The sequence below is a fragment of the Cherax quadricarinatus genome, chromosome 4 (assembly GCF_038502225.1).
Source record: "Cherax quadricarinatus isolate ZL_2023a chromosome 4, ASM3850222v1, whole genome shotgun sequence".
Taxonomy (NCBI): Eukaryota; Metazoa; Arthropoda; class Malacostraca; order Decapoda; family Parastacidae; genus Cherax; species Cherax quadricarinatus.
Window position 1 is genome coordinate 39,468,169 of NC_091295.1, and position 26,293 is coordinate 39,494,461.

The window sequence follows — 26,293 nt, forward strand, 5'->3', positions numbered from 1 at the left end:
TGTGTGTGTGTACTCACCTAGATGTACTCACCTAGTTGAGGCAGCAGGGGTCGAGTCCTAGCTCCTGGCCACGCCTCTTCACTGGTCAGTACTGGATCACTCTCCCTGAACCGTGAGCTTTATCATACCTCTGCTTAAAGCTATGTATGGATCCAGCCTCCACTACATCGCTTCCCAAACTATTCCACTTCCTGACTACTCTGTGACTGAAGAAATACTTCCTAACATCCCTGTAATTCATTTGTGTCTTCAACTTCCAACTGTGTCCCCGTGTTGCTGTGTCACATCACTGGAACATCCTGTCTTTGTCCACCTTGCCAATTCCTCTCAGTATTTTGTATGTCGTTATCATGTCCCCCCTATCTCTCCTGTCCTCCAGTGTCATCAGGTCGATTTCCCTTAACCTCTCCTCATAGAACATACCTCTTAGTTCTGGGACTAGTCTTGTTGCAAACCTTTGCACTTTCTCTAGTTTCTTTACGTGTTTGGCTAGGTGTGGGTTCGAAACTGTTGCAGCATACTCCAATATGGGCCTAACGTACACGGTGTACAGGGTCCTGAACGATTCCTTATTAAGATGTCGGAATGCTGTTCTGAGGTTTGCTAGGCGCCCATATGCTGCAGCAGTTATTTGGTTGATGTGCGCTTCAGGAGATGTGCCTGGTGTTATACTCACCCCAAGATATTTTTCCTTGAATGAGGTTTGTAGTCTCTGGCTCCCTAGACTGTACTCCGTCTGCGGTCTTCTTTGCCCTTCTCCAATCTTCATGACTTTGCACTTGGTGGGGTTGAACTCCAGGGGCCAATTGCTGGACCAGGTCTGCAGCCTGTCCAGATCCCTTTGTAGTTCTGCCTGGTCTTCGATCGAATGAATTCTTCTCATCAACTTCACGTCATCTGCAAACAGGGACACTTCGGAGTCTATTCCTTCCGTCATGTCGCTCACAAATACCAGAAACAGCACTGGTCCTAGGACCGACCCCTGTGGGACCCCGTTGGTCACAGGCGCTCACTCTGACACCTCGCCATGTACCATTACTCGCTGCTGTCTTCCTGACAAGTATTCCCTGATCCATTGTAGTGCCTTCCCTGTTATCCCTGCGTGGTCCTCCAGTTTTTGCACTAATCTTTTGTGTGGAACTGTGTCAAACACCTTCTTGCAGTCCAAGAAAATGCAATCCACCCACCCCTCTCTCTCTTGTCTTACTGCTGTCACCCTGTCATAAAACTCCAGTAGGTTTGTGACACAGGATTTACCGTCCCTGAAACCATGTTGGGTGCTGTTGATGAGATCATTCCTTTCTAGGTGTTCCACCACTCTTCTCCTGATAATCTTCTCCATGACTTTGCATACTATACATGTCAGTGACACTGGTCTGTAGTTTAGTGCTTCATGTCTGTCTCCTTTTTTAAAGATGTGTGTGTGTGTGTGCTCACCTAATTGTACTCACCTAATTGTGGTTGCAGGGGTCGAGACTCAGCTCCTGGCCCCCGCCTCTTCACTGAGTGCTACTAGGTCCTCTCTCTCCCTGCTCCATAAGCTTCATCATACCTCATCTTAAAGCTATGTATGGTTCCCGCCTCCATTACCTCACTTGCTAGACTATTCCAATTCTTGACTACTCTATGACTGAAGAAATACTTCCTAACATCCCATTGACTCATCTGGGTCTTCAACTTCCAATTGTGACGCTTGTTTCTGTTTCCGCTCTCTGGAACATCCTGTCTCTGTCCACCTTGTCTATTCCACGCAGTATTTTGTATGTCGTTATCATGTCTCCCCTAACCCTCCTGTCCTCCAGTGTCGTCAGGCCGATTTCCCTTAACCTTTCTTCGTAAGACATTCCCCTTAGGTCTGGAACTAACCTTGTCGCAAACCTGTGCGTGTGTGTGTATACTCAACTAGTTGTGGTTGCATGGGTCGAGCCACAACTCCTGGCCCCACCTCTTCACTGGTCGCTACTAGGTCTCTCTTCCTGCTCCATGACCTTTATAATACCTCTTCTTAAAGCTATGTATGGATCCTGCCTCCATTGCATCACATCCCAAACTATTCCACTTCCTGACAACTCTATGACTGAAGAAATACTTCCTAGCATCCCTGTGATTCATCTGTGTCTTCAACTTCCAACTGTGACCTCTTGTTGCTGTGTCCAATCTCTGGAACATCCTGTCTCTGTCCACCTTGTCGATTCCTCTCAGTATTTCATATATCGTTATCATATCCTCCATATCTCTCCTGTCATCCAGTGTTGTCAGGTCGATGTCCCTTTTTTCTCTACTCGTAGGACATACCCCTAAGCTCCGGGACTAGTCCTGTTGCAAACTTTTGCAATCTCTCTAGTTTCCTTACGTGCTTGGCTAGGAGTGGGTTCCAAACTGGTGCTGCATACTCTAGTATGGGCCTAACGTACACGGTGTACAGGGTCCTGAATGACTCCTTATTAAGATGTCGGAATGCTCTTCTTATGTTTGCCAGACACCCGTATAATGTAGCAATTATTTGGTTAATGTGCCCCTCAGGAGATGTGCCCGGTGTTATACTCACCCCAAGATCCTTTTCCTTGAGTGAGGTTTGTAGTCTCTGACCCCCTAGACTGTACTCCGTCTGTGGTTTTCTTTGCCCTTTCCCAATTTTCATGACTTTGCACTTGGTGGGCTTGAACTCCAAGAGCCAGTTGCTGGACAAGGCCTGCAGCCTGTCTAGATCCCTTTGTAGTTCAGCCTGGTCTTCGTCCGACTGAATTCTTCTCATCATCTTTACATCATCTGCAAACAGGGACACTTCTTAGTTTATTCCTTCCGTCATGTCGTTCACAAATACCAGAAACAGCACTGGTCTTAAGACTGATCACTGTGGCACCCCGCTCGTTGCAGGCGCCCAACCTGACACCTCACCATGTACCATGACTCGCTGTTATCTTCCTGACAGGTATTTCCTGATCCATTGTAGTGCCTTCCCTGTTATCCCTGCCTGGTCCTCCAGGTTTTGCACTAATCTTTTGTGTAGAACTGTGTCACACGCCTTCTTACAGTCCAAGAAAATGCATTCTGCCCATCCCTCTCTCTCTTGTCTTACTGCTGTCACCCTGTCATAGAGCTCCCTGAACCCGGGCTGGCTGTCGTTGCTAAGCTCGTTCCTTTTTAGGTGCTCCACCACTCTTCTCCTGATAACCTTCTCCATGACTTTGTATACTACACATGTTAGTGACACTGGTCTGTAGTTTAATGTTTCGTGTGTGTCTCCTTTCTTAAAAAAAATTTCGACTACATTTGCTGTCTTCCATACCTCAGGTAGTCGCCCTGTTTCGATAGAAGTTTTGAAGATTGTTGTTAGTGGTACATGTAGCACCTCTGCTCCTTCTCTCAGGACCCATGGAGAGATGTTATCCGGCCCCATCGCCTTTGAGGTATCTAGCTCTCTTACCAGCCTCTTCACTTCTTCCTCTGTTGTATGTATTGTCTCCAATACATGATGGTGTAACCCGCCTCCCCCTTTTTCTGGAGTCCCTTCTGTCTCTTCTGAGAACACTTCTTTGAATCTTATGTTGAGCTCCTCACATACTTCGCTGTCGTTTCTTGTGATCTCTCCTCCTTCCTTCCTCAGCCTGATTACCTGGTCCTTGACTGTTGTTTTCCTCCTGATGTGGCTGTACAACAGCTTCAGGTCAGATATGGCTTTTGCTGCTATGTCATTTTCGTATTATCGTTGGGCCTCCCTTCTTACCTGTGCATATTCATTTCTGGCTCTACAACTACTCTCCTTAATTTCCTGTGTCCTTTGCCTTCTATACTTCTTCCATTCTGTAGAACACTTGGTTTTGGCCTCCGTAAACCTTTGGGTGAATTAAGGGCTCATCCTGGTTTTCTTGTTATTTCTGTTACCCTTGGGTACAAACCTCTCCTCAGCCTCCATGCATATCGTCGTCACATATTCCATCATCTCGTTTACTGACTTCCCTGCCAGTTCTCTGTCCCACTGAACCCCGTACAGGAAATTCCTCATGCCTGCGTAGTCCCCTTTCTTGTAGTTTGGCTTCATTCGTTCTGCCCCTCCTGCTTCACTCTTCATTTGTAACTATACTATGTATTCGAAACTCAGAACCACATGATCACTGGCCCTGAGGGGTCTTTCATATGTGATGTCTTCAGTACCTGCACTACTCAAGGTGAATACTAGGTCCAGTCTCGCTGGTTCATCGTTTCCTCTGTTTCTGGTATTGTCCCTTATGTGTTGGTACATGTGTGTATGTGTCTGTGTCTGTGTGTGTGCGTGTGTGTGTGTGTACTCACCTAGTTGTACTCACCTAGTTGAGGTTGCAGGGGTCGAGTCCGAACTCCTGGCCCCTGTGTGTGTGTGTGTGTGTGTGTGTGTGTGTGTGTGTGTGTGTGTGTGTGTGTGTGTGTGTGTGTGTGTGTGTGTTTCTGTGTGTGGGTGTACTCACCTTGTTGTACTCACCTAGTTGTGGTTGCAGGGGTCGAGTCACAACTCCTGGCCCCGCCACTTCACTGGTCGCTACTAGGTCACTCTTCTGCTCCACACACACACATATTGCCAGACTCACACATACACTCCCCCCCTCCCCCACCGACATCTCACTCCTTCACCTGATCCCTCCCCTCCCTCTTTCACCCTCCCCCTCCCCACCTCTCCCTCTCCCACTCACCCACTTACCCACTTGCTTCACTCTCCTTCCCACTCCCCCTCCCCACTCCTCTCCCATATAGCCACAGTTCCTCTTCTACCTCCCCCCCCCCACACTCTGACATACAGAATTACATAGGTTTCCCACTCTGAGGCAATCAGGATAAAACAAAAATGGGTTACCAGAGAGCAACAAGAAAACCCAAGGGACAGGAGGAGGAAACTGCAAAGGAAGATTGGGCAGCAGAGCTCAAAAAAAGGGAACAAGAATGGGAAAAGAAACTAGAAGAACTTAGCATGAGAATGGAAGAGAGGATAGACATGGAAAGCAGGAAGTGGGAGGTGAAAGTCAAAGCAGCAGAGGCCAGGATACAGAGTTTAGAAGAGGAACTGGAAAATCTGAAACAGCCTAGAGAACTAAAGAACATTTTGGGATTGACAACAGAGACCGCTACCTCAGCCACAAATAAGGGGACTGTAGGGAAAGAAGGAGCAAAACTGCATGTAGAAGCTCTATCAGTGGAGACTGTAGTAAATGAAAGAGCTAAGCTATATGTGGAGGCCCTAAAAGACCACAACAGAGCCCAGGGAAAGCCGAGAAGGGAAAATGACAGGCCACTGAGCCCATGTACAGTAGCTAGTGAAACTGAAGAAAGGAAAGCTGCAATGGAGGAAATCAAATTGAATGAGGGGATACACAGGGATATGCAGTGGGAGAATGAAAGGGTGAGGTCAGTCTTTGTGTATGGGCTACAGGAAGTTGAAGGGGAAACATATGAAGCAAGAAAACAAGGGGAAAAAAAGCAATTGAAAGCATCATGAAAGTAATCGGAGAAGACGACATGACCCAGCTGGAAAATTTTCGGAGAATAGGGGGGTTTGTAAAAAAAAGAACCCGGCCAGTGAAAGTGACCTTCAAGGCAGAATCGACTCGGAACAGGATACTGCAGGAGAAAGCATGATTAAGGGACATGCCGGCATACAGGAAGGTGTATCTCGACCGCGACAGAACACAAGACGAAAGGCGGAAACTGAGAGAGTTGGTACAAAGGCGAAAGGAGGAAAGAGAGGGGATGGAGAAGACAGACAGGAGATCCCAGACACAGGAAGAAGATCAAATACAACCTCCCTCACAGCTTCCTATAGAAGCCTCCCAACAAGGTCAACCCCAGTGCAGCCAAACACTCTAAACCAAAACACCCATGCCATATCCAATGCCCCCACCCACTACATTACAAACTCCACCCCCACAGCAACCGCCCATAGTTCCTTATCAGGTCTCCCACTTCCCCAACCCCAATACACCTCCCAGACCACAGTCATAGAAAAGAAGTTGAAGGTATGGTATACAAATGCAGATGGAATAACAAACAAGTATGAAGAGTGGCACAAAAGAATCAAGGAGACATCCCCAGACATAATAGCACTCACAGAAACAAAACTCACCAGAATAATAACAGATTCAATCTTTCCACCCGGATATCAAATCCTCAGGAAAGACAGAGGGAGGAGAGGGGGAGGACGAGTTGCACTGCTCATTAAAAACCAGTGGGGTTTTGAGAAAATGGAAGGAATGGATGGCACGGGTGAAAGGGACTACTTAGTAGGAACAATCCAGTCTGAGGGACATAAGGTGATAATTGCAGTAATGTACAACCCACCACAGAACTGCAGGAGACCAAGAGAAGAATACGATGAGAGCAACAGAGCCATGGTTGACACTAGTCGAGGTGGCCAGGAGAGCACACGTGGGGGGAGCAAAGTTACTAGTTATGGGTGATTTCAATCACAAGGAGATTGACTGGGAAAACCTGGAGCCCCATGGGGGTTCCGAAACATGGAGAGCCAAGATGATGGATGTAGTACTGGAAAACCTCATGCATCAACATGTTAGAGACACTACCAGAGAGAGAGGAGAAGATGAACCAGCAAGACTGGACCTTGTATTCACCTTGAGTAGTTCAGACATCGAGGATATCTTGTATGAAAGGCCCCTGGGAGCTAGTGATCATGTGGTTCTGTGCTTCGACTACATAGTTGAGCTCCAAGTGGAGAGAGTAGCAGGAATAGGGTGGGAAAAACCAAACTACAAAAGGGGGAACTACTCAGGCATGAGGAACTTCCTTCAAAACATTCAGTGGGAGAGGGAACTGACAGGAAAACCAGTACAAGAAATGATGGACTATGTGGCAACAAAATGCAAGGAGGCAGAGGAGAGGTTTGTTCCCAAGGGAAACAGAAATAATGGGAAGAACAGAACGAGTCCTTGGTTCACCCAAAGGTGTAGGGAGGCAAAAACTAGGTGTACTAGAGAATGGAAAAGGTACAGAAGACAGAGAACTCAGGAAAATAAAGAGATTAGCCGAAGAGCCAGAAATGAATATGCACAGATAAGAAGGGAGGCTCAGCGACAATATGAAAATGACAGCATCGAAAGTCAAGACTGACCCGAAGCTGTTGTACAGCCACATCAGGAGGAAAACAACAGTCAAGGACCAGGTAATCAGACTGAGGAAGGGTGATGGGGAATTCACAAGCAACGACCGAGAGATATGTCAGGAGCTCAACACGAGATTTAAAGAAGTATTTAAAGTGGAAACCAGTAGGACTCCAGGAAATCAGAACAGGGGGGTACACCAGCAAGTGCTGGATGAGGTACATATAACCAAGGAGGAAGTGAAGAAGCTGCTATGCGAACTTGACACCTCAAAGGCGGTGGGACCAGACAACATCTCTCCGTGGGTCCTTAAAGAGGGAGCAGAGATATTGTGTGTGCCATTAACAAAGATCTTCAACACATCATTTGAAACTGGGCAACTCCCTGAGGTATGGAAGATGGCAAATGTAGTCCCAATTTTTAAAAAGGGAGAGAGACATGAGGCACTAAACTACAGACCTGTATCACTAACGTGTATAGTATGCAAGGTCATGGAGAAGATCATCAGGAGGAGAGTGGTGGAGCACCTGGAAAGAAACAAGTGTATAATTGACAACCAGCATGGTTTCAGGGAAGGAAAATCCTGTGTCACAAACCTACTAGAGTTTTATGACAAGGTGACAGAAGTAAGACAAGACAGACAGGGGTGGATCGACTGCATTTTTTTTGGACTGCAAAAAGGCCTTCGACACAGTTCCTCACAAGAGGTTACTGAAAAAGCTAGAAGATCAGGCACACATAACAGGAAAGGCACTGCAATGGATCAGAGAATACCTGACAGGGAGGCAACAACGAGTCATGGTACGTGACGAGGTGTCAGAGTGGGCGCTTGTGACAAGCGGGGTTCCACAGGGGTCAGTCCTAGGACCTGTGCTGTTCTTGGTATATGTGAACGACATAACGGAAGGGATAGACTCAGAAGTGTCCTTGTTTGCAGATGATGTGAAGTTAATGAGAAGAATCAAATCGGATGAGGATCAGGCAGGACTACAAAGAGACCTGGACAGGCTACAAGCCTGGTCCAGCAACTGGCTCCTTGAGTTTAACCCTGCCAAATGCAAAGTCATGAAGATTGGGGAAGGGCAAAGAAGACCGCAGACACAATATAGTTTAGATGGCCAAAGACTGCAAACCTCACTCAAGGAAAAAGATCTGGGGGTGAGTATAACACCGAGCATATCTCCTGAGGCGCACATAAATCAGATAACTGCTGCAGCATACGGGCGCCTGGCAAACCTACGGATAGCGTTCCGATACCTCAGTAAGGAGTCGTTCAAGACACTGTATACCATTTACGTCAGCCCCATACTGGAGTATGCAGCACCAGTTTGGAATCCACACCTAGTCAAGCACGTCAAGAAATTAGAGAAAGTGCAAAGGTTTGCAACAATACTAGTCCCAGAGCTACGGGGATTGTCCTACGAAGAAAGGTTGAGGGAAATCGGCCTGACGACACTGGAGGCCAGGAGGGTCAGGGGAGACATGATAACGACATATAAAATACTGCGCAGAATAGACAAGGTGGACAAAGACAGGATGTTCCAGAGATGGGACACAGACACAAGAGGTCACAATTGGAAGTTGAAGACTCAGATGAATCAAAGGGATGTTAGGAAGTATTTCTTCAGTCATAGAGTAGTCAAGTCGTGGAATAGTCTAGAAAGTGAAGTAGTGGAGGCGGGAACCATACATAGTTTTAAGGCGAGGTATGATAAAGCTCATGGAGCAGGGAGAGAGAGGACCTAGTAGCAATCAGTGAAGAGGCAGGGCCAGGAGCTATGTCTCGACCCCTGCAACCACAAATAGGTGAGTACAAATAGGTGAGTACACACACACACACACTTCTTCACTACCTCCCTCCCCCTCTCCTCCTACCTTCCTCACGATCATCTACCTCCTCCTCCTCCTCTCCTATTACCTAAATCGTCCTCCTGGGAGTTATCATGAACGTTATGTTTTTAACGTATGTTTATTAACACGCTTGTTTCCTGACCCCTCACCTCCACCCTCACAAGATTTTATCCTCCAGTTATTTTTGTATATATATATATATATATATATATATATATATATATATATATATATATATATATATATATATATATATATATATATATATATATATATATATATGTCTATATATATATATATATATATATATATATATATATATATATATATATATATATATATATATATATATATATATATATATATATATATATATATATATATGTGTCGTGCCGAATAGGCAGAACTTGCGATCTTGGCTTAAATAGCAACGCTCATCTTGCTATATAGGACAAGTGAAAATTTGTGTATGCAATAATTTCGCCAAAATCATTCTGAACCTAACGAAAAAATTTTATTTCGCTGTGTTTGTTTAGTATTAAATTACTGTAAACAAATCTAAAATATTTTTAGTTGGGTTACGCTAAAATAAATTGTTCTTGTTATAATAAGGTTAGGTAAGTTTTCTAAGATTCTTTTGGTGCAAAATTAAAAATTTTTACATTAACATTAATGAAAAAAATATATCTTTAAACGTATAAGAGAAAATTTTAGAAAGGACTTAATTTTAAATGAGTTCTTGCTAATTGACCAGTTTTACATATTCGGCACGACATATATATATACATATATATATATATACATATATATATATACATATATATATATACATATATATATATATACATATATATATATATATACATATATATATATATACATATATATATATTCGTTTATTGTGTTTTAGTTTATTAGATGCGTTAGAATTTTACGACTTGTCTATGTTCCATTGTTTGTGACCATAAAGATGGCTGGAGTTCCTTCCTTCCTACTCTGTATGAGAGTTACATAGAGGGAACACTAGCAGTGTGCTGCTACGCCATTTTGTATGATAGTTGCAGTAATGGAGGGGTACAGTGCCTTGTGAAGGAAGTGAGAAAGTTGAGCAGTGAGATAATGTGACCTGGAGTGTACAGTGAAGTGAGGGTGAGAAGTGACACCAGGTCTACATTGAATGGAGAAACAAAATATCAAGTGATAATTAGGGTACACGATACATTGCAATACAGTATATTTCGATACAATGAAACAGAATACAACACAGTACAATAAAACAGAATTCAGCACAATTAAGTGCAACACAAAACAATACAATAAAACAGAGTACCACGCAACACAACACAAAACAACACAGCACTCTCTCCACAGTCATCACATATTTAGTGTTGTTGTTGTTGTCGTGTGCATCATGCTGCTGTTGTCGTCCCTCAGGCGAGAACTGGTGTCTCAGCTGGTGTACCGGGAGGCTGGGCAGATCTTCCAGCGTGAGGGAGGGGCAGGGGAGCCACGCCCCATGCGGAAGGTCGTGGGTACACCCGACCCCCTAGTACCCAAGGAAGACCTACGCACCAGAGAGTCGAAGCAACGACTCTTCAGGAAGGTAAAGTGCTCAAAAGTTCTTTTTTTTGGGGGGGAAGGAAGGGTTTTAACTCGTGTCGCCTCAGTTGTTTCTTTATCGTGCTCCCGCAGCCCTTCCTGTGACGTGGTCGTGTACTGCGCAGCCTCAGGTGAGCCAGGTCTTAGAAAGTGATGTATGCACTCATCGACGAAGTTCACGAAGTCGCCGCCAGGGATGGGTAAAACGCAGGGGCGGATCTACTGTGAAACTAATGAAGCTTCGGCTTTAGGCCCCCTAATCCTGGAGGGGCCCCAGAAGCCACTTTCGTCCACATTGCTTAAAAATCTTGGGTCTACTGTATGAGAAGGGGTTGCAAAGGGGCCCCATAATAGTTTAAGCTTCAGGACCCCAAAAATGTAAGTCCACCACTGGCAAAACGTGAGGAGTCATCAGTTTTTTTCCGGCGTAGGAGATCAATGTCTTGTGAGGTGGCTACCTTGGCAGAGAGAGAGAGAGAGAGAGAGAGAGAGAGAGAGAGAGAGAGAGAGAGAGAGAGAGAGAGAGAGAGAGAGAGAGAGAGAGAGAGAGAGAGAGATAGAGAGAGAGAGAGAGAGAGAGAGAGAGAAAGAAAGAAAGAAAGAGAGAGAGAGGGGGCACATCTAGATTGGAGAGTTTCTCGTTTCTTGTCTTGATATGACTGACTATGTCTCCTGAGTGTGGCAGACATCAGAGACTGATTTTGCCCAAGAGCTCAAAAAAAAAAATATGTAGACTGGACCGACCACCTTCAGTCAAGACTAAGAAACTGAACATCTCAAAATTACGTCCCCCACATCTTCCTCTGGACTGAACTGACGGTTCCTGCTGTGGAACGTTTCGCCATTAGAGATACCTAAGTGCTGCACATCAGTTAGAATAATAGATTAAACACTTATGCAACACTTGGGTATCTTTATTGAGGAAATATTTAGTCACGCAGTGGCTTCATCAGTCTAATATAGAGAAGAATGGTGAAGATCGGAAGGAGATTGAGGTAAGCAGTCCCTTAGCCTGGAGTCGATGTAATCAGTCCATCAAGTTTATTAATTTCTTACTTGATAAAGCCCACTTCATCAAGGTTTATATAAGTACCATAGTGTCAGTGTTGCGGTCTACTGTCCTCCCACATGTACTCCTGGCAGCGATCTACAGATCTACATAACTGTCACAAACTCACGAAATCGTAATGACATGATTGCAAACAAACCATACCACAGGTGGGGGTAGAACCCGCGGTCAGAGAGTCATAAAACTCCAGACCGACGCGTTAGCCACTGAATCAGCTGGCTACAATAAGAGTCATCCAACTGGGTATATTTATACACCATAGGAAGGTCAGCATAGGCACCACTGTCACCATAAAGGCAAGTTTTTACAGACATATCTCCCATCAGCGTGGCCGTGGCCGCGCTGGTGGGTGGTCACAGTGGTGCCTATGCTAACCTTCCTATAGTGTATAAATATATCTAGTTGGATGACTCTTATTGTAGCCAGCTGGCCCAGTGGCTAACGCGTCGGTCTGGAGTTTTATAACTCTCTGACTGAGGGTTCTATCCCCGCCCGTGTTATGGTTTATCACAAGCTAGCTGATATGATACATTCAGCATGATGTGATCCAGTTTCCTGTTGGAGATGCTTGTCTTCGGGCAACACTTCTCGTATCTGCTGGTTGACACAGGCAGAAAATGCATTAAATGCCAACAAATAATAATATGACGGTAAATACAGGGAAGACTTTATTAATGCAACGGTTTATTTGCATTTCATGTATGTTTCAAGTATATTTTACTCTCCTCGAGTGAAATATGTAAATAAAGACTTCCCTGCATGTAGTGTTTACTCACCCTGCTGTGGTAGAAGGTCGACTGACGTTGACACAGTTTTCTCTAGTTGTGCCTATAGCGCTCCTAGGATCCTTTTACCTGGTTTATTCTACATTTCCTCCTGTTCCTCTGCTCCATTGAGCTTTCATGGCAGTGTGCGGATTGGGAAACAAGTTCCCAAGTATTCTGCGCTCCAGGAAGTAACTGCAGTCGCTCTGGGGCGTTGTCAGTAGTTTATGGTTAACTAACTCTGCGAGGGCAGAAAACAACCTCTGTACATTTTACAACTCTATTATTTCTTTCATCTCGACGCGAGTCGTGAACACAGAAAAATACGAGAGAACAATCTGTATGAATAATACCATCATTAGCATGACTTCACTTGTTATGAAAGTTCGCATAATCCAGCCTGTCATTTTCCAGGAGTTTGATAAGTTTGAGTGACAGTGTTTTATTTATAATATCATCTGATATCACCTTCACTGCGTCTTCTACACTTTCTTTCTTGCAATATGTCACTGCTTAACATCCTTATGTCTGTTAGAAGCTACAGTTAGTGTATTTATTATCTATGACCGCTATGAGGATAATAAAAAGTAAAGGTGTCAGGAGTGTGCCTTGGGGTACCCACATTATATTTCGCTAAACATTGAACTTTGCTTTGTCCTGCATCATTCTTCATGATGAAATTCGTTTAAAATAACTGAGAATCCATTTCCTTACAGTCCTAGGTACTCTTTATTGACCTCAGCTCAAGAGCTTGCACTGTATTGTTCCATTAGTCAAATGGTTTTAGAAAGAGTCTCTGCATTTTGCCTTCTTGCGGAGCGCCTCGCTGATTTTCTTATTATAATTTCCTGTATTAGAGGAAACGGATCATCCTGCTCCAAATTTCATGTTGGCTCGTCTTGTGCTCCTCCATGAAATCAGTCAGGGACTCAGCACTCCTTCATAGATGTAATGTGTGAAGCTAGTGCTTCTTGTCTGTATTCTTTGCCACTGCTCTATGTTCTGTGTCTGTTATGTCAAAGTAAACAAAAAAATAAAAGATGAATGGTTCAGAGAACCGACATGTTGATAAATTAGACACATGTACAACTCTTGGGTATCTTTATTGAAGAAACGTTTCGCCACACAGTGGCTTCATCAGTCCATACAAAGGAGAATCTAGAAGAACAGGAGGAGAATGAGGTAATCAGTCCCTCAACCTTGAGTCGATGTGGTCAGTCCATCAATCTTGAATAGAATACGGCATACGTGCTGAGAAGGACTGCTTCACCTCTCCTGCCAACGGTTTATAAGCTCCTTCTCAGCACGTATGCCGTATTCTATTCAAGATTGATGGACTGACCACATCGACTCAAGGTTGAGGGACTGATTACCTCATTCTCCTCCTGTTCTTCAAGATTCTCCTTTGTATGGACTGATGAAGCCACTGTGTGGCGAAACGTTTCCTCAATAAAGATACCCAAGAGTTGTACATGTTGTTAGGTAAGACACATATGCAACAGTTAGGTATCTTTATTATGAAACGTTTCGCCTACACAGTAGGCTTCTTCAGTCAAGTACAGAAAAGTTGATAGAAGCAGAAGATACTTGAAGACGATGTAATCAGTCCATCACCCTTAAAGTTTTGAGGTGGTCAGTCCCTCAGTCTGGAGAAGAGCATTGTTCCATGGTATGGTATTGTTTCATACCATGGAACAATGCTCTTCTCCAGACTGAGGGACTGACCACCTCAAAACTTTAAGGGTGATGGACTGATTACATCGTCTTCAAGTATCTTCTGCTTCTATCAACTTTTCTGTACTTGACTGAAGAAGCCTACTGTGTAGGCGAAACGTTTCATAATAAAGATACCTAACTGTTGCATATGTGTCTTACCTAACAACCTGTCGGTATTTTATACCATTTTAATGTTCAGATGTACATGTGTCTAATTTATCAAAAAAATAAAAACATTTTTTTTAAATAATTCATTGTCTATGAAAACAAATAATTCTCCAGATAATGTTTCTCACCTGCCAGCTTGTTGAACCAGGTAATATTTTGAAGCTTCTGCCGTCCTTAGCATGTTAGTGTAGATCATGCCTTCAGGTGTCGTGACCTGTTGCCATTACCACGTTATAGCGGCGGGGGTGGCTGCCCCATCAGCGGGGGTGGCAGCAACCCACTCTCCCACACCCTCTTCCCTCCATTACGGGGATAGTGGTACGGGAAGAGAAGTTGCAACCCTACTCGGTATTAGAGTTGCATGGTGGAAATGCTCGCAAAGTGAAGCTACTGTATTCTGTATGAATATAACAGGTCGAGTACTACATTTCAGTGATAGATAACGTTGGTCATTACGATATCACTGTATAAAACAAGAGACAGAAATACATTCGCGGGATTAACTGGAATAATCAAGTTTATACAATAGCTAAGTGGTGCAGTATTATACAATAGCTAAGTGGTGCAGTATTATACAATAGCTAAGTGGTGCAGTATTATATAATAGCTAAGTGGTGCTATATTATACAAGAGGTTAAGTGCTGCAACACAATGAGAGACTCCAAGCATGACAATTAAGTTCTGTGTACACAACAACACACACACAGACACAAGACACTGTATACCATCTACGTCAGGCCCATACTGGAGTATGCAGCACCAGTTTGGAATCCACACCTAGTCAAGCATGTCAAGAAATTAGAGAAAGTGCAAAGGTTTGCAACAAGACTAGTCCCAGAGCTACGGGGATTGTCCTACGAAGAAAGGTTGAGGGAAATCGGCCTAACGACACTGGAGTCCAGGAGGGTCAAGGGAGACATGATAACGACATATAAAATACTGCGCGGAATAGACAAGGTGGACAAAGACGGGATGTTCCAGAGATGGGACACAGACACAAGAGGTCACAATTGGAAGTTGAAGACTCAGATGAATCAAAGGGATGTTAGGAAGTATTTCTTCAGTCATAGAGTAGTCAGGCCGTGGAATAGCTTAGAAAGGGATGTAGTGGAGGAGGGAACTATACATAGTTTTAAGGCGAGGTATGATAAAGTTCATGGGGCAGGGAGAGAGAGGACCTAGTAGCAATCAGCGAAGAGGCGGGGCCAGGAGCTATGACTCGACCCCTGCAACCACAAATAGGTGAGTACAAATAGGTGAGTACACACAAGGAGTGTATAACATAAACAAGTAGAGATGGTAAATAAAATGCAAATGATGATTCTATATATAATGGCTGAAACAAATGGTAATTAACACCCATTGTGAAGATGAAATTTTTGACGACCTCTCACTCCGTCCTAGACCATCATCAAGTCCGTTTCGGTCCAAGACGGTCTGAAACATCGTCTGAATTCTCTACAAAAGTGTGGATAACTTTTGAAGAGATGGCATTGTAAGTGAGAGAGTGAGCGAATGAAAGAGTGAGCGAGTGAAATAGTGATAGAGATAGTGTAATCAGAAGATGCATTCTCTCATACTTACCTGCACATTTGCGTGATTAAGATAGTACACGTCACATGTAATTATGTCACTGGGTTGCTAGTGAGTGCTGGCAAATGTGAGTCAGGCCATCCTCACTCACCCCAGACAACACCAGGACTTCACATAGACCATTATATATATATATATATATATATATATATATATATATATATATATATATATATATATATATATATATATATATATATATATATATATATATATATATATATATATATATAATATGTAAAACTGGTCAATTAGCAAGAACTCATTTAAAATTAAGTCCTTTCTAAAATTTTCTCTTATACGTTTAAATATATATTTTTTTCATTAATGTTAATGTAAAATTTTTTAATTTTTCTCCAAAAGAATCATAGAAAACTTACCTAACCTTATTATAACAGGAACAATTTATTTTAGCCTAACCCAACTAAATATATTTTAGAATTCTTTACAATAATTTAATACTAAACAAACACAGTGAAATATATTTTTTTCGTTAGGTTCAGAATGATTTTGGCGAAATTATTCCATACACAAATTTTCACTTGTCCTATATGGCAAGATGAGCGTTGCTATTTAAGCCAAGATCGCAAGTTCTGCCTATTCGGCACGACAAATATATATATACATATATATATATATATATATATATATATATATATATATATATATATATATATATATTTTATTATCACATTGGCCGATTCCCACCAAGGCAGGGTGGCCCGAAAAAGAAAAACTATCGCCATCATTCACTCCATCACTTTCTTGCCAGAAGGGTGCTTTACACTACAGTTTTTAAACTGCAACATTAACACCCCTCCTTCAGAGTGCAGGCACTGTACTTCCCATCTCCAGGACTCAAGTCCGGCCTGCCGGTTTCCCTGAACCCCTTCATAAATGTTACTTTGCTCACACTCCAACAGCACGTCAAGTATTAAAAACCATTCGTCTCCATTCACTCCTATCAAACACGCTCACGTACGCCTGCTGGAAGTCCAAGCCCCTAGCACACAAAACCTCCTTTACCCCCTCCCTCCAACCTTTCCTAGGCCGACAAATACCCCGCCTTCCTTCCACTACAGACTGATACACTCTTGAAGTCATTCTGTTTCGCTCCATTCTCTCTACATGTCCGAACCACCTCAACAGTTTTGGTAATCAAGCACCTCCTCCTAACTTCCAAACTACGAATTCTCTGCATTATATTCACACCACACATTGCCCTCAGACATGACATCTCCACTGCCTCCAGCCTTCTCCTCGCTGCAACATTCATCCCCCATGCTTCACACCCATATTAGAGCGTTGGTAAAACTATACTCTCATACATTCCCCTCTTTGCCTCCAAGGACAAAGTTCTTTGTCTCCACAGACTCCTAAGTGCACCACTCACCCTTTTCCCCTCATCAATTCTATGATTCACCTCATCCTTCATAGACCCATCCGCTGACACATCCACTCCCAAATATCTGAATACGTTCACCTCCTCCATACTCTCTCCCTCCAATCTGATATCCAGTCTTTCATCACCTAATCTTTTTGTTATCCTCATAACCTTACTCTTTCCTGTATTCACTTTTAATTTTCTTCTTTTGCACACCCTACCAAATTCATCCACCAATCTCTGCAACTTCTCTTCAGAATCTCCCAAGAGCACAGTGTCATCAGCAAAGAGCAACTGTGACAACTCCCACTTTATGTGTGATTCTTTGTCTTTTAACTCCATGCCTCTTGCCAAGACCCTCGCATTTACTTCTCTTACAACCCCATCTATAAATATATTAAACAACCACGGTGACATCACACATCCTTGTCTAAGGCCTACTTTTACTGGGAAATAATTTCCCTCTTTCGTACATACTCTAACTTGAGCCTCACTATCCTCGTAAAAACTCTTCACTGCTTTCAGTAACCTACCTCCTACACCATACACCTGCAACATCTGCCACATTGCCCCCCTATCCACCCTGTCATATGCCTTTTCCAAATCTATAAATGCCACAAAGACCTCTTTAGCCTTATCTAAATACTGTTCACTTATATGTTTCACTGTAAACACCTGGTCCACACACCCCCTACCTTTCCTAAAGCCTCCTTGTTCATCTGCTATCCTATTCTCCGTCTTACTCTTAATTCTTTCAATATTAACTCTACCATACACTTTACCAGGTATACTCAACAGACTTATCCCCCTATAATTTTTGCACTCTCTTTTGTCCCCTTTGCCTTTATACAAAGGAACTATGCATGCTCTCTGCCAATCCCTAGGTACCTTACCCTCTTCCATACATTTATTAAATAATTGCACCAACCACTCCAAAACTATATCCCCACCTGCTTTTAACATTTCTATCTTTATCCCATCAATCCCGGCTGCCTTACCCCCTTTCATTTTACCTACTGCCTCATGAACTTCCCCCACACTCACAACTGGCTCTTCCTCACTCCTACAAGATGTTATTTCTCTATACACGAAATCACAGCTTCCCTATCTTCATTAACATTTAACAATTCCTCAAAATAGTCCCTCCATCTTCCCAATACCTCTAACTCTCCATTTAATAACTCTCCTCTCCTATTTTTAACTGACAAATCCATTTGTTCTCTAGGCTTCCTTAACTTGTTAATCTCACTCAAAAACTTTTTCTTATTTTCAACAAAATTTGTTGATAACATCTCACCCACTCTCTCATTTGCTCTCTTTTTACATTGCTTCACCACTCTCTTAACCTCTCTCTTTTTCTCCATATACTCTTCCCTCCTTGCATCACTTTTACTTTGTAAAAACTTCTCATATGCTAACTTTTTCTCCCTTACTACTCTCTTTACATCATCATTCCACCAATCGCTCCTCTTCCCTCCCGAACCCACTTTCCTGTAACCACAAACTTCTGCTGAACACTCTAACACTACATTTTTAAACCTACCCCATACCTCTTCGACCCCATTGCCTATGCTCTCATTAGCCCATCTATCCTCCAATAGCTGTTTATATCTTTCCCTAACTGCCTCCTCTTTTAGTTTATAAACCTTCACCTCTCTCTTCCCTGATGATTCTGTTCTCCATGTATCCCATCTACCTTTTACTCTCAGTGTAGCTACAACTAGAAAGTGATCTGCTATATCTGTGGCCCCTCTATAAACATGTACATCCTGAAGTCTACTCAACGGTCTTTTATCTACCAATACATAATCCAACAAAGTACTGTCATTTCGCCCTACACCATATCTTGTATACTTATTTATCCTCTTTTTCTTAAAATATGTATTACCTATAACTAAACCCCTTTCTATACAAAGTTCAATCAAAGGGCTCCCATTATCATTTACACCTGGCATCCCAAACTTACCTACCACACCCTCTCTAAAAGTTTCTCCTACTTTAGCATTCAGGTCCCCTACCACAATTACTCTCTCACTTGGTTCAAAGACTCCTATACATTCACTTAACATCTCCCAAAATCTCTCTCTCTCCTCTGCATTCCTCTCTTCTCCAGGTGCATATACGCTTATTATGACCCACTTCTCGCATCCAACCTTTACTTTAATCCACATAATTCTTGCATTTATACATTCATATTCTCTTTTCTCCTTCCATAACTGATCATTCAACATTACTGCTACCCCTTCCTTTGCTCTAACTCTCTCAGATACTCCAGATTTAATCCCATTTATTTCCCCCCACCGAAACTCCCCTACCCCCTTCAGCTTTGTTTCGCTTAGGGCCAGGACATCCAACTTCTTTTCATTCATAACATCAGCAATCATCTGTTTCTTGTCATCTGTACTACATCCACGCACATTCAAGCATCCCAGTTTTATAAAGTTTTTCTTCTTCTCTTTTTTAGTAAATGTCTACAGGAGAAGGGGTTACTAGCCCATTGCTCCCGGCATTTTAGTCGCCTCATACGACACGCATGGCTTACGGAGGAAAGATTCTTTTCCACTTCCCCATGGACAACAGAAGAAATAAAGAAGAACAAGAGCTATGTAGAAAAAGGAGAAAAACCTAGATGTAGGTTTCATGGTAAGGGAGAACCAACATATTTTTAGTTGAATAAGGCTGGTTGTCCCTTTTCTAGATGTTTTAATTATTAAGGGTAATAATGAATTCAAATTTAAAATTTACAGAAAACCTAAAAATAACTGTTCCTATGTCCACTATTATTCCTCGCATCAAGATAGAGTCAAACTGTCTGTTTTCTCATCAATGTTTTTGAGAGCTTTACGAATTTGTAGTCCTGAGTTCATAGATGAGGAAATATCCAAAATTTATGAAATAGGTAATGATTTAAAATACCCAAGAAATGTAATTGATAAATCTTTTAAAGTTGCTAGAAATACTTTTTACAATCCAAAAAGGGACAACCAGCCTTATTCAACTAAAAATATGTTGGTTCTCCCTTACCATGAAAACTTGGTTGATATGCCTTCTCTTCTTAAGACTTTTAATATTAAAGTTGTATTCAAAAATCTTGATACAGTAAAAAAAACTTTTGATAAAGAATTCCCCCCAAAATGCTGATGGATGTGTCTATAAGATTCCTTGTAAAATTTGCGATAAAGTTTATTACGGTCAAACTGGTAAAAATCTCGAACTAAGATTAAAACAACATAAATATAGCATTAGAACTGGACAAGATTCCAATGCTCTATTTATTCATGTAAGAGATTTTAACCATCCAATTGATTTTCAAAAAGTTGAGAAAGTAGTATCAAGCAAGTCCATGGTCGACAGGAATATAATTGAATCTTGTTTCATAAAAAGCAGTTTTGACAATAATATGAATATTTCCGTTGGTTTATATAAATTAGATCCATTTATAATTAATAGAATTTGGGAAGAATTTAATAATGCACTGGACAAATAACAATTTTTAAATTTTCTTGGGTAGAATAGTTTGTTGGTGAGTTGTGCAAAGGACCTGTCCAGTTGGGCCGGCGTGCGTCAGGTGTTTAACCGTTATGGGATCTGATAGTGAGGTGCTGGCCAGACCCCTTATATAGCTTCCTTGGATGCTTTACTTTCATAGTTCCTTGATAATGTGAGTAGTCACGAAAGTGCTTGGAATTTCTCTATTCTTTCAGAGTGGTTGTTTTGCATATTCTGAAATCACCTGTTTACTGTGATCTTATTGCATGTATATATATATACGTGTATATATATATAAATATATATATATATATATAAATATATATATATATATATAAATATATATATATATATATATATATATATATATATGGGAATGTATGAGAGTATAGTTTTACCAACGCTCTTATATGGGTGTGAAGCATGGGTGATGAATGTTGCAGCGAGGAGAAGGCTGGAGGCAGTGGAGATGTCATGTCTGAGAGCAATGTGTGGTGTGAATATAATGCAGAGAATTCGTAGTTTGGAAGTTAGGAGGAGGTGCGGGATTACCAAAACTATTGTCCAGAGGGCTGAGGAAGGGTTGTTGAGGTGGTTCGGACATGTAGAGAGAATGGAGCGAAACAGAATAACTTCAAGAGTGTATCAGCCTGTAGTGGAAGGAAGGCGGGGTAGGGGTCGGCCTAGGAAAGGTTGGAGGGAGGGGGTAAAGGAGGTTTTGTGTGCGAGGGGCTTGGACTTCCAGCAGGCATGCGTGAGCGTGTTTGATAGGAGTGAATGGAGACAAATGGTTTTTAATGACGTGCTGTTGGAGTGTGAGCAAAATAACATTTATGAAGGGGTTCAGGGAAACCGGCAGGCCGGACTTGAGTCCTGGAGATGGGAAGTAAAGTGCCTGCACTCTGAATGAGCGGTGTTAATGTTGCAGTTTAAAAACTGTAGTGTAAAGCACCCTTCTGGCAAGACAGTGATGGAGTGAATGATGGTGAAAGTTTTTCTTTTTCGGGCCACCCTGCCTTGGTGGGAATCGGCCAGTGTGATAAATATATATATATATATATATATATATATATATATATATATATATATATATATATATATATATATATAGGGTTGATTCACAAATTATTCTTTTCTAGCAACGTGTTATGGTTATTTCCATCCTCTTGGGCCGTGCCATACCCCTGTGTGAAGCTGCTTACTATGTGTGCCTCCGGCCCTTCCTCGTCCTGTTCCACCTCCTGCTCCCCCTCAAACTAAAAACAAAAGATATGATTTACGTCTCTGCGATACAGTTTCGAAGTTAGCTAGAATCTACGTCATCCCCCTCCCATCGTTCATGAATGGTTCCTCTACCTGTGAATATTTTGTACATCGTGGCCATGTCGCCTCTGACTCTTTGGTCATCCCAGGTATTGAACTTCATTTTTTTTTTAAATTAATTAGCGTTGTACACAAGTTCCTTTGCTCCCTGTTCCACTATATAACAGAATGACTTGCTCAGAGAGAAAAGGTGTAAAGGCTGGATTGTTTCACAGTGACCTTCCTTTTGCTGTGCGTCAGGCAGTTCACGTGAAACACTGAAAAATGTGACGTGTCTGTTGAGCTGGATTAATTACGGAGGATGGAAACGAGAATCACGCGGAGACTTCGCGATGCAAGGAGCTAGTGTCAAAACACGAGGGACTAGTGTTAAAACACGAGGGACTAGTGTTAAAACACGAGGGACTAGTGTTAAAACACGAGGGACTAGTGTTAAAACACGAGGAACTACTGTCAAAACACGAGGGACTAGTGTTAAAACACGAGGGACTAGTGTTAAAACACGAGGGGCTAGTGTCAAAACACGAGGGACTAGTGTTAAAACACGAGGGACTAGTGTTAAAACACGAGGAACTAGTGTCAAAACACGAGGGACTAGTGTTAAAACACGAGGGACTAGTGTTAAAACACGAGGGACTAGTGTCAAAACACGAGGGACTAGTGTTAAAACACGAGGGACTAGTGTTAAAACACGAGGGACTAGTGTCAAAACACGAGGGACTAGTGTCAAAACACGAGGAACTAGTGTCAAAACACGAGGGACTAGTGTTAAAACACGAGGGGCTAGTGTCAAAACACGAGGGACTAGTGTCAAAACACGAGGGACTAGTGTCAAAACACGAGGGACTAGTGTCAAAACACGAGGGACTAGTGTCAAAACACGAGGGACTAGTGTCAAAACACGAGGGACTAGTGTCAAAACACGAGGGACTAGTGTCAAAACACGAGGAACTAGTGTTAAAACACGAGGGACTAGTGTCAAAACACGAGGGACTAGTGTTAAAACACGAGGGACTAGTGTCAAAACACGAGGGACTAGTGTCAAAACACGAGGGACTAGTGTCAAAACACGAGGAACTAGTGTTAAAACACGAGGGACTAGTGTCAAAACACGAGGGACTAGTGTCAAAACACGAGGGACTAGTGTCAAAACACGAGGGACTAGTGTTAAAACACGAGGGACTAGTGTGAAAACACGAGGGACTAGTGTCAAAACACGAGGAACTAGTGTTAAAACACGAGGGACTAGTGTTAAAACACGAGGGACTAGTGTCAAAACACGAGGGACTAGTGTTAAAACACGAGGGACTAGTGTCAAAACACGAGGAACTAGTGTCAAAACACGAGGGACTAGTGTCAAAACACGAGGGACTAGTGTTAAAACACGAGGGACTAGTGTTAAAACACGAGGGACTAGTGTCAAAACACGAGGGACTAGTGTCAAAACACGAGGGACTAGTGTCAAAACACGAGGGACTAGTGTCAAAACACGAGGGACTAGTGTCAAAACACGAGGGACTAGTGTTAAAACACGAGGGACTAGTGTGAAAACACGAGGGACTAGTGTCAAAACACGAGGAACTAGTGTTAAAACACGAGGGACTAGTGTTAAAACACGAGGGACTAGTGTCAAAACACGAGGGACTAGTGTTAAAACACGAGGGACTAGTGTCAAAACACGAGGAACTAGTGTCAAAACACGAGGGACTAGTGTCAAAACACGAGGGACTAGTGTTAAAACACGAGGGACTAGTGTTAAAACACGAGGGACTAGTGTCAAAACACGAGGGACTAGTGTCAAAACACGAGGGACTAGTGTCAAAACACGAGGGACTAGTGTCAAAACACGAGGGACTAGTGTCAAAACACGAGGGACTAGTGTTAAAACACGAGGGACTAGTGTCAAAACACGAGGGACTAGTGTTAAAACACGAGGGACTAGTGTTAAAACACGAGGAACCAGTGTCAAAACACGAGGGACTAGTGTCAAAACTACACATTGTTTGCATATCTCAGCCTCCTCTGTCCGTGAGAGAGCAAAGCAGATGGTCGGCACCTCCCAACTCGCGAAGGAACCTCCAAGCAAACTGGTTACACAGGATGTTTCACTCGTAGGAAGCCCTGAGTTATCTTTTACTACGGACATAATATACAAAGAAGACGGTTGCATCTACGGGAGTAGCCACTCGGGGCCTCCTACCAGTGACACCCTGTATAATACCTACAAGTACAATTATAATTTACCGTACTTTCCAGCATATACGGCGTACCTTTTTTCGCTAAAAATTACTTGGAAAATCACCCTGCGCCTCAACTGACCAAGAGCAAGGGGAAGAGCAAGGGCAAGGGCAGGGACAAGGGCAGGGGCAAGGGCAGGCTTTGGGTTACACTTTAGCAGTTGTTTACTAACGTTACTCTACAACTGCTTACAAACATCGTCTTAATATGTTTTATATACTCGTGCGCCTTATATGCAAGGAAATACATGTTACAACACCTCGGTGTGTTTGTTATGAAGACGTTTCGCCCATCTGGCACATACGACGCTCACCACAGTGCTCTTGTCCACACACACACAGGGCCAGGAGCTGTGAATCGACCCCTGCAACCACAACCAGGGAAGTACACACACACACATACAAACGCGCGAGGGAGCAACAGCTCGTTTTCGCTCATGAATCTTCAGTAGTTAGTGACCAATCAAAGCCACTGTCAGGGTCACCGGAAGTTGACAGTGTCAGTGAACCCGAGAAGTGATACACGATCTGTTCCAATCAGAAAAGGGAGGTGAAGGATACAGACACATGAAAACAATTTGAATTAGTGCCAAGAGTGGAATGGCCATAGGCCTAGTGTTGGTGTAGGTGGTATTGCCACATCCCAAAATTCAAACAGAATAAGTTTGACCCAAGCCAGGGAGATAAAAGGGTAGTTGAGTTAGTGACTCCAGTGTATAGTGCATACAGTGATAGAGGAGTTAGTGAATACAGTGTTTAGTGAATACAGTGAATAAGAAATAGAAGAGGAGCCGGAACGGGAAGCATCGTACAGCGCATGAATGAAGCAGTGCAGGCCTGCCAGACGTAACGTATAGCCTTTTTATGGTTACTGGGGTATTGGCCCTGTATATTACTGATAGCTGAGGGTCACAAACCCTGCTCTGGAGAGCTGAATATCATACCTAGGGCACTAATCACTGACAGAGGAGTAGAAGTGGGGAAGGAGAACAAAGGTGGGGACCAGAGGCACTGTAGTGCACGTGCAGGCAGTAATGTTGGACAATTAACACTAACATTGTTTATTATTATATAACAATAGTTATAAATGACCATAAGTTTTAAAGGGGTGGACCGGTAAGCCAGCGGAAGGCCTCGGTCAGATGACCAAAAGCTCCAAAGGCGGGTCATCATCTGACTAAGACACGCGTCAGGAAACATTTGTCCTGTTTCCTGACGAACCTTACCTAACCTAACCTAACCTAACCTAACCTAACCTAACCTAACCTAACCTAACCTAACCTAACCTAACCTAACCTAACCTAACCTCTCATTGTTTATTCATTAAGTATAACTCCAGGTATACACAAATAGGTGCACAGGTATTAATAAGAAAGTATAGCTCCAGGTATACACGTGTAGGTACAAAGGTGTTTATTCAGCAAGTAAGCATAGCTCCAGGTATACACGAGTAGGTGCACAGGTGTTTGCTCATTAGGTATAGATCCAGGTATACACGAGTAGGTGCACAGGTGTTTACTCAGTAAGTATAGATCCAGGTATGCACGAGTAGATACAAAGACATAGGCAGGGTACTGCCGGTACAGGCTCTCTCGGTACATAGCAGCATGCACGTGGAGAGTCTAGGATAGGCCCAAAAGCCTGGCAGGGAGATTATCCCTCCCTCTCTTAGTCCCTCTCCTCTCGCTTGACTCGGGTGGCAGGATAGTAACGCACACACACACATCCTACCATAACGGACACGTTCCACATACCCACTCATACCCACTCATACCCACACATACCCACAGTTCACAATCTCTTGTACCTCCCCTACCTCTCTCTTTCCCTCCCTCCCTCTCTCTTTCCCTCCCTCCCTCTCTCCCTCCATTCCTCCTCCTACTCCTCCTCCTCCTATACCTTCTCCATCTTCCCCCCACCTCCCCTCCCTTCCTCCCTACCTACCTCCCCTACCCCTCTCTTTCCCTCCCTCCCTCCCTCTCTTTTTCCCTCCCTTCCTCCTGCTCCTCCTCCTTCTC

The 26,293-nt window shown here is 43.0% G+C and overlaps 1 protein-coding gene across 1 annotated transcript in view; it reads left to right on the forward strand.

The window, feature by feature from the left end:
• Positions 1–26,293, forward strand: part of LOC128684568 (uncharacterized) — a 247,377-nt gene that overhangs the window by 39,661 nt on the left and 181,423 nt on the right. The window contains exon 3 of the mRNA XM_070095846.1: positions 10,368–10,536. Within this exon, the coding sequence (XP_069951947.1) occupies positions 10,368–10,536 (169 nt within the window). The remainder of the gene's footprint in view (positions 1–10,367; positions 10,537–26,293) is intronic.